At 38.7% G+C, this 13,190-nt stretch overlaps 1 protein-coding gene across 1 annotated transcript in view; it reads right to left on the minus strand.

The window, feature by feature from the left end:
- cntnap2a (contactin associated protein 2a) overlaps positions 1-13,190 on the minus strand; it is a 133,999-nt gene that overhangs the window by 45,638 nt on the left and 75,171 nt on the right. The window contains exons 10-15 of the mRNA XM_061265900.1: positions 12,642-12,791; positions 7,697-7,859; positions 6,684-6,790; positions 5,740-5,859; positions 3,862-3,977; positions 2,454-2,538 (exon numbers count right to left, since the gene is read on the minus strand). Coding sequence (XP_061121884.1) covers positions 2,454-2,538; positions 3,862-3,977; positions 5,740-5,859; positions 6,684-6,790; positions 7,697-7,859; positions 12,642-12,791 — 741 coding nt within the window. The remainder of the gene's footprint in view (positions 1-2,453; positions 2,539-3,861; positions 3,978-5,739; positions 5,860-6,683; positions 6,791-7,696; positions 7,860-12,641; positions 12,792-13,190) is intronic.

Below are 13,190 nucleotides of genomic sequence, written 5' to 3' on the forward strand. Positions count from 1 at the left end.
GCAGGTTACAAGCCGTACATAGTTTACGCAGCTATTGCCACTGTTCCTTCTCACCCCACATAGAAGCTGGCATACTTTCGCGGGCCACATAACGTGATGTGGCGGGCCGAATCTAGCCCCCGGGCCTTGAGTTTACCATCCATCAATGCATTAAAGCAACGTTCGATCAAAGTGCGGTACATTTTGATCCACTCATGAAAAGAACCAGTGATGCTTTAATATATAAGATTTGGCGCCCGGTGCGAAGAAAAGTGCTGAAAAATGATTTCCGCCTGAGAATCATCACCTTGCGCTGCTGTGCTTTAAACATCAATTGGGATGACATTTAGTTCAGACGAGCTGTTAAAGCAATTTGTGACATAAAGACCTAACATGTGGGAAGTGCACTCACCAGTCATAGGCGCTTTAACTGCTGACTTACGCAGTCATTTCCTTTCCCAAACAAAATGTCGACTAAACCCGTGGTTCGCAATCTTTCTCGTCTTGTACTATTTTTTGCCGATTGATTTTGGCGTCGCTCTGCCGCTGCTTATTGTTTCCTCGAGGCAACAAGTTCTTTGTAGTGCACATATAACATTTTATTGACGGTCTTACGGATGATATTTACTTTTCACCTTGAAAATAAAATATTTATCATTTCCATGTACCCTTGCAATGAAATGTAAGTCACAGTATGTAAAAGTTGTGTCAAGGTCTTGGAGCAAAATAGCAGGATTTACCGTATTTTCCGGACTATAAGGCGCACCGGACTATAAGGCGCCCTTCAATGAATGGCCCATTTTAAAACTTTGTCCTTATATAAGGCGCACCATTAATGCATCATGTCGGATTTTTAATCCAAATCAAATCATTCTCCATTTTATCTTTTTTATTTCAACTTCAGACGCAACAAATCACTTTATAATCACAAAATAATGATCCATAGTCTTTTTGATTCATGATTCATAGTCTTCAGCAGGCCACTTATGATTGATTTCATCACACAATGCTTCGGGCCAGTTTAAATTTAAGAATTTGCTCGATATATAAGGCGCACTGGACTATAAGGCGCACGGTCAGCTTTTGAGAAAATTTCAGGTTTTTAGGTGCGCCTTATAGTCCGGAAGATACGGTATTTAAAATCACTATTAAGAGAAATGCTAAACAATAAGAAAGGAACCAAATATGGCTAAAACAATTACAATGGCTTTGCTTTCATGATCCCACCCACAATAAAGCTAATGAGCGTGTGCACGTGTGTGTCTTTTGAATTAAAGCAATAGAACATGTGAACAAAAGAAGGAGGGGGAGGACAATTAGAAGTATTTCTGCAAGGTCCTAATCGAGAGATGTCACCAGCGGCGGACCATAATTCCCATTTAACGCTTGGTTTAGCTGCGGAATACCGTACTCCCCAGTGTAGAAGATGAGAGTCCAGAATAGCAAGTCTAAGTGTGTATGTGTGTCTATGCGGGTCTGAGGTACACAATGGAAGTGCTGCAGAGTCAGTCTTCTGATGAAAGCTGACAGCTAATTTACAGAGGGAAATTTTGGGTAAATGATTTTTCCTGGCGCAACTTTCCAGTCACTGTAGACTGGTAATTGGATTTTCCCGACTCACAAGGTAGTGAATTAGGAATAAACTCGTCAATGAAGGGCCGCCTCAATGCAAGCACGTGTGTGTCTGGGACACTAAAGAGTACCCTATTAATATTGTGTGTCTTTTGATCATTGACAGGTTTAATGCCTTTGTGGGGACTGGAGGTTAATTGTAAAGTTGAAACTGTGCACTATAAAACACACCCATCAATATTTCTTTTTACCTACTCTATCAAGACTATAGAGATGTGCGCGCACGCACACGCTCTCTAATTGCTGCAGTGTTTTGTCTTTATGAAGCAATTCCCCATAGTGGGTCTTTGCGTTGTGATGCCTGTGAGTATTTTACGATTGGGTGAGAGTGGAAAGTGGATCTGACAAGATGCTTGTTACAGATTGTTATACGCTAAATAAGATGTTGGTCTAATTCCCTCCCCAAAAACAAAGCAAAACATGCATTAAAAGCAGCTGCCTTTCAAACAAGATCATACTTCTGCACCATTGCACAAACATAATAATACAAAGCCTAAAACTATAAAACACACAGTCAAACCTTATTCTATTTTTTATAAGCCACACTGACTTGCTCATCAAAATCCAACTGACTCAAAGCTGAAGATTAGACACGCTAACCAAATCCCAATAAATCAAATGCAAATGAATGTAATGAGAGTTAATCTAGCCACGGTTGGCAACTTTTAATTTGAAACAATTGCTAACAACCAGACAGCCAATTTGTATTTGTTCTAATTAATTTTGATATTTTATGCACCCCAAGGAACTCATCGCCTTGTATTGCAACTCTTTACCAAAACTTCTTCTGTATTCTCATGAATTTCCATTAAAACACCAAAAGACGAAAAAGGTTCCGATACCTGGAGTGTTAAGCAGTCTGGACATACGGCAACTGTATGTGACTTCCTGCTCACAGTGTTCTGCGCTGGTGGTGATGGCTGTCACCTGCAAAAAAATTTTAAAAATGAGCTAGTGGTGTGTTCATGTTATCAGACAGGTTAATTTCATGTTACAGCAATTTATTACCGTTTGTGCAATGAAAAGAATCGTGCCATTTTAATTGGGTTTGCTTGGAATGTGAAACTATAGGAGTACCAAGGGAGAGTATAATTAAAGAGATGTTTTGTGCTTATCTGGTGGAAAGTAGGGAACGATTGCATTACATTTCGGGTCGGGGGGCTTTTTTTTTTTAAAGCAACCAAATTGATGACTAGTTTTGAAATCAAACATTAAACATGAGGGGAAGGACATACTAAAGATGCAACAACTCTAATAAAAGTCTTTCATGTTTAATTCAGAAATTCAAGAAGACAAATATAAGATCAATTCTTTTTTTTATCCTACTAAATTATACACTATCCATTAAAATTCACAAAAAGCAAAAAAAAACCCAAAAACGTTACACTTGGGTATGTGAAATAAGTATCAGGTCACACCTCATGTCCTGGAACTTCCCCTTTTGTTTGAGGGATCGGCTGACAGGTCGTATAAGTTCCAGCTGTCAGCACAATGATCAGCTGCCACTTCCTTTGCGGCTGGCCATAAATTTGATATTTGCATGTGACACCAGCCCCCCGTAGTACTCCCTCACTTCCAGCCAAGCCAATGCATGTCCAAATTAGCCATCTTTAAAAAGGCACACTGGCAATGACTCCAGAATGAATAGAATCAGTGTGAGGTTTATTGGGCCCTTTGATGGCAGGTTAGCTGCGATGCTGTTACTATAGTTACAGCACATGATTCATATATTTGTGTGTCTCTCGAGGAATCACGTGGAATTGGAAGAACAATTTGTTTTATTACTAGGCATTAAGCTTGTCGAAAGAGCTGTCTTCCACATGAAAAATTAACTGCATGATGTACAATTTGTACACAAAAATCCGACATCCTTCCGTGCATGCTCGCGTGCAAATTCAACTTTTGAAAAGTACTCAATTATCACTGTGCAGAGGAAATTAATCTAAGCAGGAAATCTGAAGGCAAAACAAATGAAATCTATTTGCTAATATGATATGTAAATCACTAGGCACAAAACCAACCATCCAATTTGTTGTCATTTGATTTGTTTTCTAATCTATGATTTTTTTTCGACTTCTTGGGAGATCGTCCAATTTCAAAGGGTTCAATTTGGTGGCTTCAGAATTGTGTCTCTGATTTTTGCAGATTACCAAACATAGTGGGGTAGGGTTATATATATATGTTTGAATGACTAAGTTCTGAAGAAAGCGAATAAAGATACTACATAGCAAGGATATGTGTTTGGGATACCTGATCCATAGAGGCACTGTAGTTGACTTGGAGGATGGTGCGTCTTTCCCTGCTGGAACCAGTCACTGTTGTTTTGGGTGGAAGGTTGTTCATGACTACAGTCCACACTTTGTCCTCTACACAAACATGCAGACAGTTGTACAGCTTTATGATGTGAACTGGAGACATAATCACATTTTTGTTCTATCAAATAAAATGTCTACTACATGAAAACAACATTCCATTCATGTCTATTGTGTAAAACCTGGCAACCTGAATACAACTTTAACCGCCAAGCAAACATTGCTATATAGGTCAAGAGATTCTCTACGTTTTTTTTTTTACTGACAATAAAGTTCACGGGGCTTTAAGCATGTCCCATAAAAAATTGCATATGCCAGAAACAATATCTAGGCTGGCCTTGGACAGAGCCAGCATAAAATCCGACAAGCTGTCAAAAACATAGCACTATATGTACAGGTGTAGCTGTAGCCTAGATATCATTTTTTTCCCTTTCTTTTTTTTTCTTTTTTACAAGGCAACTGTTAGTTCTATATATTTTATAAGTATGGGTGCCTGCAAAGTAAGTATAGAACAGTTAATGTGGGAAGACATAAAAAAGGCACAAAGTAAAGATCAAAAACAGAATCACTATCTTGTTTCTTTCACTGAAATATAATATATATTATATATAATATATATAATAAATTAATATATAATATAAATTCCCCAAATGTAGGCTGTCTAAGTACATTTAAAAACATTTCTATTGGTATGTGGAATAGAAGGTTGGGTTAACTACTGCTTCTGACGGCAAATTTTCAATATATTCCCCACTCTGTATCAAATCTAAACAAGCCTACTGTACTAAAAAAACAAAAATGTGTTTCTGCTTCTCCTGCCAATAATGGAGTCACTACTAAAGTGACACAGAAAGTGTGATTTACAATCAAGGAGACCACAAGGTCAAGGACAACGTGTTAGATCCACAGTAAATGACAAGTTTAGTTGTCACAAGAGTAAATTTCTGTCCAAACTCTGGAAGTTACAGTTCAGAGACTGCAGGGATTTATAGACACCTCAATTCTTGGTTAACATGAAGCTGTCACTCAAGACTCACTCATTCTGCCACTCAAGGTAGGCGTGTGTGTTGCTGTGTTTGTGTGGCTGGATTTAAGGTCTTAACGGTGTGCCTTGGTGGAAACTTCTGTCTTGTGTGCAATTCAGTGCAACTTAGCCAGAGGAGTGCAGTGACATTTTATGAAAAGCGTCCCCTCTGCTCTTCATGTGTGCCGTGCTGTTCCAGAAAATCGAATTATTCCATTCTGTGTTTGTGCATTTGTACACGCTTGAAAGAAGGCGGGTGAAATGAATCAGTTTTTTTTTTTTGTGAGATAAAAGTGTCCGATTTGTAAAGGGACCGACATTTTCTTATTTTGTTACGTGCGGCATTATGTTATTAAAGATTTATATCAGACAGTCGACGATCCAAAATGTGGCGCGGATATTGTATATCAACTAATGGCCACCGTTCCAATAAGCACTATGACACAATTAGTTGTGTGTTGTTCATTTGACCAATCAGATGCCTATCCTGATTTATTTGTTTTTGCTCATATTAAATCAGCATGCAACAGCATCGTTTATCTGCAAACACACTAGCCACCGTGCAGGAGATAAGAATGCTATGACCATGTTTGGCATTGTTACTAATTCATCTCTGTTTTGGAAAAGTAATCACTGGTTGGTTAGGAAAAGCAGATTTTATTTTTTCTTATAAAGGCCACGAGAGTCAGAGACTTTGCAGTTTTGCAAAATAAATTTAATTAAAGAGTTACTGGAACAACGGGCGACTATTCCATCCATCCCTTGAAGGCACTAGAAAAAAACAGAACAAACCTGTCATGTTGCAGTTGACTTTGAAGGGACCCAGAGGACCGCTGCCATCCGGGTCTATCCAGTAAGTGTCAGAGGAGCGGCCCAAATGCTTATAGGCTTCACACGAAGGCTCATAGATTGCTGTGAAATACAAATATACAATTAGTATCTAGTTTCAATCCAAAATGACACCAACAGGCAATAGAATGATAAAAAATATATACATTTTAGAACTTCCAATTTATAGTGTATATGAAGCATAAAATATGTATGATGTTGCAGCAAATCCATACTTTTTTTTCTCTCTCTCAATTCATCCAGAGAGTAATTTGGAATGTTTTCAAGCTTCTCTGCAGCGCCTGTCAAGTGTTGCTTTACCCCACACAGTCAAGCAATCTTTATGACACACGTGGATGGTATGTTGAGATGATACAAGCACACACGCACACATCGAGGATACGAATGAGTGGAAGAGTTATTACCAGAGATGTAGGAGTGTTTATTGGAGTGAAACCTTCGTGATGGAGGTTATGTTTTCCTTTCTCAATTTTTTATGATGGTTTATGTTTTCTTCCTGTCTTTTCTAATTGGTTATCCTTGAATTCTCTCCTTATTGAGCTGGATTTCTGTCTTACCTTCATGCCAAGAGGCAATCACACTTGAGATCCAACAAACCTTGAAGGATATACCTTGACACTTCCTCAATAAAGGAATCTTCTGGGCTCTCAAATATTTGAAGCATTGTTCTAACGATTATATACAAAATCATGCTTGCAAGTGGAAAGGCAAAAGTAGTTTAATAGTGTTAATCTACAACATCTATTATTAATAGCATGCTGATTATTCCATCACAAGGTTTAAATTTTTAAATCATCCTCCACTTTGCAAATGAAAAATGATGTGTTCATTTCTTTCTGTATGGTTTTGCAAAATGAGATATTCGATTAAAAAAAAAATATACTTACAAGTGTGACAGGTGGCGCCGGTGTATCCCGTTCCATCGCAAGTGCAGCTGAAACCGTCCCATGTCTGTTTACATCGACCGCCATGCTCACAATGATTAGGCATACATCTACAAAGAAACATAGATATGTACATTTTGAATGAATTACTCTATTACGTAAAATGGGTCTCCTTTTTATTCCCACCAAACAAGTGTTGATATTGGACAGTTTTTCACCCTGCATTATATGCCCAACCTGTGTTGCGATTTAAATTTAAGTAGCCTCCCCCAGCACCCACTTCAAGGTGAGGACAAAATTGATGTGAATCAAGCAATGGCAGTAAATGTCCAAGCATTTGGCAAAGCTGGCGCTGACTGCCAATGCCGTGTTATCGACACGACCCACTTGAAAACAAATTACTGAAGAGAAAATACTGCTCGGATCGGCACGGCGTGAACGCTTAATTTTTTGCTTCTGTCGGTGTGATTTTCAAGTTTTTTGCACAAGCCAAATAATGAGGCAATTATTTAACTGGGGGGGGAAAAAAAAAAGTCACAACTTCTTGAAGTTAACCAAGTGTACCTGCTCCATTGTTTTAATTTTTAATTCATTTTGAATAACAACAAAAACAGATGTCAACTTTCTGCTACGGTCCATCAATTGTAGCGAATTAAAACGATATCCACAAGCTGTAGTCAAACGTTTTGGATTGGAATGATATGGAGCAAAAGAAAAACTCCTTTTTTGTTGCATTGTGATTTTATGGATGAGCCCTTTTGTTCGGTTTGAAATCAGATGCTGTGGGTTATACTTACAACCATTTGTGACATTTAAAGTACCCACATCAATGAGAATTGCAACGCTATTGATGTCCACAATTTATGGCCCAACTGTTCACCGCATTAAAATGTCAAGAACAGGGAAGGGACACAATTTGGGGAATTCTTTTCTTCAGTATTGGCACTTTGACAATTTGAAATTGAACCCAATATAAGAGTGCACAAGAACTATCCAGTAGTTAATTGATGTCTTACCGATCTATAATGGCACACATGTCTAGGCTGACATTCTCAAAAGCTCCAAGTGTGCCTTTCTCCACAGCATCCAAATCAGCTGGCTGGTCATCCACTACGATTGCTTGCATGCAACCCTGGAAGTAACGCTGAGAGGGCGGAAACAACGTCTGGAGAAAATAGCCTGCAAACAGAGCAAAATTAAACAGATTAAGATACCTTGTAGGTTTTAAACCAATGGCAGGAATGATTATGAATGATTAAAAAAAAAAAAAAAAGCAAATGTTTTACATTTCATGCCACTTTGCACCATCAAAATGACAAAAACAATTTCAGAGTTTGTTTTTGTGATAGTGAGAGTGTGGAAGCTGCACGGGGAGACCATGCAAACTCCCCACAGGTAAGCCGGAACTGGAATCCGACCCAATGTGAGGCGGACATGCTAACCACTGTTCCACCCTGCAGCCAATCACTGTGGTTTCGTCCCTACTTTCAAGTCGAGATGAATAATTTCACGCACGTTCTTAAAACCACTTTGTATAACAACTTGAAAAGCATTTAGGAGACAGCTTGGGCAGACAGAGCCTAATCCTTAGACTAATATTTCTTTTACACATGAGGGAAAGGCAATCAAATATTAGCATTACATCTCAATAATGCAGAGCAGGTCTACACCACTGCAAAGGCATAAACTGTCTGCCTAGGTTTGCGATGTGTGTGTTTATCCGTCTCATCTTGAGTTCCATATCTTTCCCCAAAAACTTCCGAGTCGCCATTTGCTTCCTTGCGCAGCTGTCGAGCGCATCGCCGGAGTCGTAGACAGACGGCGGGAAAAAGGATAGTGGCACAGACTGAAAGGGTGAGATTAGTTTGAAAACAGAACACAGGCACTACAGCTGTCTGGCAGCATACTTTGTGTCCTATGGGGAGCATTCAAATACAAAAATGAAATCCAGTTTGGCTGAAATTAGGAAACAATGCGTGGAAAGATTTCTTGGTGAATAGATGGATAATTCGCTACAAAGATGAAAGTAGACAATAAGGATATACAAAAAAAACTCTGTGCTCCCCCCCCCCCCTAACATTTTTTCTTGAGTTACCTTTTTTAATCAAACCGACCATGCACCATGTTCAGGTGATAATAAATCAGAATTCTGGGTATAAAAATAAGTGCTCATTCAGTGTAATTTGCAGGTCTATTATTGAAAATGTTGAAAATATTTCACATGCAAGAGTGCTTCGCAGTTTCGAAATTGGAATAAAAGCCATATTAATTATGCAATGAACTCATGAAAAGAAATTCGCCGATATATGTACGTAATTATAGGACAAATAATGTTCAAAGAAAATGAATATCTTGAAGGCCAACTAAAAGCTTCTTTGAAAACAAATCAATTCAGACATGAAGAGAAATTCAAAATAACCTAAGAGCCCATATAAGCATTGCGACCATTTCTATTCACGCAAGAAAAAGCATCACATTCTCCTTTTCAGAACCACTTCAATGTTCCCATGACAACCTTTGAATCTTGGTATCATAGTCTTGTTGAAAATGCAGCTTGGTACATGTTCATGATGAGACACTTGATGGATCCTTTCTGTGTGATTTGAATTACTAAAAAAAAAAAAAAGTCGGAACTAGATGTCCTATGAGCCTTGAGGGTGTGGGTCAGCTGCACTTATCGGTTGTAAGCTTCAGAACTTTCATGTGGTGCCCGTATAGTGATGCTCTAAACAACACACATTGCAGCAAAAGTACCAGCAGCTCGCTGGCTGTATAACACTTGTTATCACCAGCCAGCACATTTACAGGGGACATAAAAGAGATAAGGCAAAATATTCAAGTGAGGAAAAAAATAGTAAATGTAACCTTGTAAAATAAGTGATTCTATCTACTGGAGATGTCAGCGTGCAGATCAGTAAGAAATAGTGATAGAATTGGAAATGGCAGGAGACCACCACCCGATGAAAAGTTCATGTCGTGAAGAAACAGCAGTGGTAATTACCATGTTTGTGTTTTTACACTCGCTTTTTGACAAAAGTAACATATAAGGAAAAATATATTTCCCTAATGCAATCAACGCAAGTCAGGTTGCTTTTAAAAGTGAGCTGGAATATTTAGACAAGAGAGGAAGGGGAAATTCATCTAAATACACAAATATACAAAAAGAAGAAAAAAAAAGCAAGCCAAATATGGGGATTATCTTCCCTGAGAGAAATATGCATAATGACAGCTGTAAATCAGGGGATGGATTTGGAGTCATCGGGAGGCCACCACGCATATAAAAAACAAATGCATGCATATATTTTCAAACACCTTCACTCTGTATTTACCTCAAGCATCAACGGAACTGGAACGGGAAAAGCTTAACAGACAATATTATGTACATAGCAAATGACCAACCGGTCCTAGCATTGATGTTTCCATCATTTTAATAAGAAGTGAAGCTGAAAACACAACTGCAGGGCAATTTCTGCTCCCCATCCCCCAAAGACAGTACAAAGTGTTTGGGAGTTGAGTGGAAGGAAGCAATAGCTGTGAAGTTGACGTTCCACCATCGTTCCTCACTTTGGTACAAGTTGGCCATTTAAGTGCTTTATTGTTTTCATTTCAAGAGAAAAAAAATGAACATTTTGAAACAAGTGGGAAATCTAATGCTTAAAGAAAATGTCGCTATTGCACACTGTCCTGCACTGTGCGTATCCCGACATCATTATTTGATCCAATGACCTGCATAATAATGAAAGAGTCGTAGGTTTGCATCTGATATGCTTTCCAAATATAGATTTTCCGCTGCCACTAAGGTAATACCATTCATGACATCTGGACAGTACCAGTTTGAGGTCATCATTAAACACATCATCCGTAATTTCACTCTCCACTCCCGAGACATATAAGCATTAAGGTCCAATTAGGATATTCCAATTAGAATTAAAAAGATACGGCTCATGAGGAACCATATGACGGAAGGGTGTCATTAGCCAGTACGCACACCTACAGAGAAGCTGCGGATTCTCCGGTTCAGCGTCATAAAGAGCGCAAGAGTACGGCGGGGGAGCGATGATACGCCGTCTGATGATTTCTCGGCATGACAAACTGCACTCCTGGCCAAAGAAATCTTCACAGGAGAGCATCTGGCCCAGTGGGGCACCTGCAATGCTCTGCCCCTCAAAAAGAATAACCAGCTTGCTTGGATTCCAAGCGGCTTCCCCACATAGATAAGTGAGAAGCGCAAGGGCCGACATGCCACGGCAGCTTCTGAACCTGGAGAGATGCTTCACACACACTCCAAAGCCCAATAGAGACTCTTGACATTTTCAGATAACTGCTCTCTCTTAACACAAACCTGCATATGCAATTAGAAAAAGAACAGTTGTGTCAAACTTCAGCTGCAGCTATTTAGCTACAAGTTGACTGAAGCATGCAATGTGCAAAAAAGTGACAAGCAGCACATGTCATGGGAGAGTCATGGTGCCATTAAAGAGCTACCGGCCAGATGGTGTGAAAGTCACTCAAATCGCTTTTGGATATTTAGTTCAAAAAGTTCAACATGCCAGAAAAGCAACTGTGGAAGTCGTTTCTAACAATTTCATCTCGTAGCAACATACAAATCGACTTTAAATATCATTTGATGTATTCCAAAGCATGCATTAACCCTTTCAGGGTAGTGACATCTCTTTTCATTCATTAAAAACCATGCAATTGATTTGTTTTGAAGATTGGTGCTGCTGATTTAGACACACAAACACACAAATGTCCATATTTCATTTCACACAGGCGACTACTCATTACATTAAATGCATTAATAGGAACATCACCATTTGCCCTGGAGCATAGATTATTTCTTGCTCAAATCATATTAAGTGTCAAGTAACACCATGATTCAGCCTTGGTGTGTTTTCTATGCCTGCCGATAAGTCCAAGCAGCCGAGCAAGCTACAATCGAATACTAAAACGACTTGATTGAATGTGCATGCGCGTCATGATTACTTAATAAATGATCCCAGACTGATAATAAAGAGGAATATCAAATGATATAAATGTTCACTTACAACTTTATAGTTTAACAGTTGAGGTTTACAAGTTAATTCTAACTGGCAATTAACAATACTAACTAATGAATACGTAGAAGCTCTATGATATTGATAAGATGAATGGTGTTATCTATCTGATTTTATCGGCACACTCCTACGCTACATGGTTGAATAGCGACAGTTGTTTTTCGATTTCTAAAAGACTGGCCTTCTGCTTGCCATTGAGCTCGATACTATGCACAAAGATATCAAAAGAAGGTCATAAAAGTCTTCAACAAGATGTCATTATTAAAGGTGCTCCTGTGAAGTAGCTGCACGAACCTGCTCCATTCATTCTTTACATTGCCAGGTTTACAACAACACACATAAAAAGCAACCGTCTGGTTTTGTGGAAAATTCAATTCAATCAACAAACAGACGCAAATTAATTGACATGGGTTTACATAGTCTTGGGGCTTATCGTTGAATTATTGATTAAGTATACAGATGGGCTAATGCTTCCGGTGTATAAGTGTGAGGATGGGGTAAATATGGTTTACGGATTCATACATTTATTTGGGTTGACAGTCATAATGGCCCACCGAAGGAATCTATGACTATGATGCGGCCCGCGACCAAATTTAGTTTGACACCCTTGATTTACGATATAATGTTGTAATTAGATTTTTTTTTTAATCAAATTACAGCGTCAACTTTCTTAAAAACAGTTCAGAGCATTATATAAAATTTTCCAATTGCACTGAAACTCATTATGTCTGTTTAGTAGGGACTCCCAAATCAATAACAGAGCAAATCCCCCTCTTCACTCTTCCATGCGGGATAATAAGAACCTTGCAAACCCTTTTTGAAAAATAGCTGCAAGAGCAGTTCTAAAAGTTAGCAAATATAGTGCAAAAAAAGTTTTAAAAGCATCACTCCATTGTTTCCGTACCTCCCAGGTGATACGTTCCTCCAGTAGTAATTGAAAGTGGTGACGTGGAGTGTACGGCAGAAGCCTCGTCGCCATCTATCATCAACATGGCAAAATTCTCCTTGGCTACCAAACGTACAGCGTGCCACTGGCCATCATTAAGGTCTGAACCTGTCGAGCAATGACAAAAGGTAGTCAGTCAGAAATGATAGGTAAGACGAAAACAGTTGCTCTTCAATTACATCATCCTTGTGCTTCAATTTCCAGGCACACCGATGGACACGTTTACATCATCCACAGCTCTCCTCGAGGAGCATGGCTTCTTTTTCTTTATTTCAAACGTGTATAAAAACAACAACATACTGTTCAGAAATGTCATTTAGAAGTCATCTAAACAACATTATACATTATACTACATTACAATGTATACATCAACAGTTAAAGTATTTTTCTTCCCCTGAATATTTCTATTATTCATTTGATAGGGTTTGGTATCTAACATGTTTTGTAAATAAATGAAGAAAAAGTTATAGAATTAATTGTACATGTATTTTAAGGACAATGACTCCG

Source organism: Syngnathus typhle, linkage group LG19 (assembly GCF_033458585.1).
Source record: "Syngnathus typhle isolate RoL2023-S1 ecotype Sweden linkage group LG19, RoL_Styp_1.0, whole genome shotgun sequence".
In the NCBI taxonomy this organism is placed as follows: domain Eukaryota; kingdom Metazoa; phylum Chordata; class Actinopteri; order Syngnathiformes; family Syngnathidae; genus Syngnathus; species Syngnathus typhle.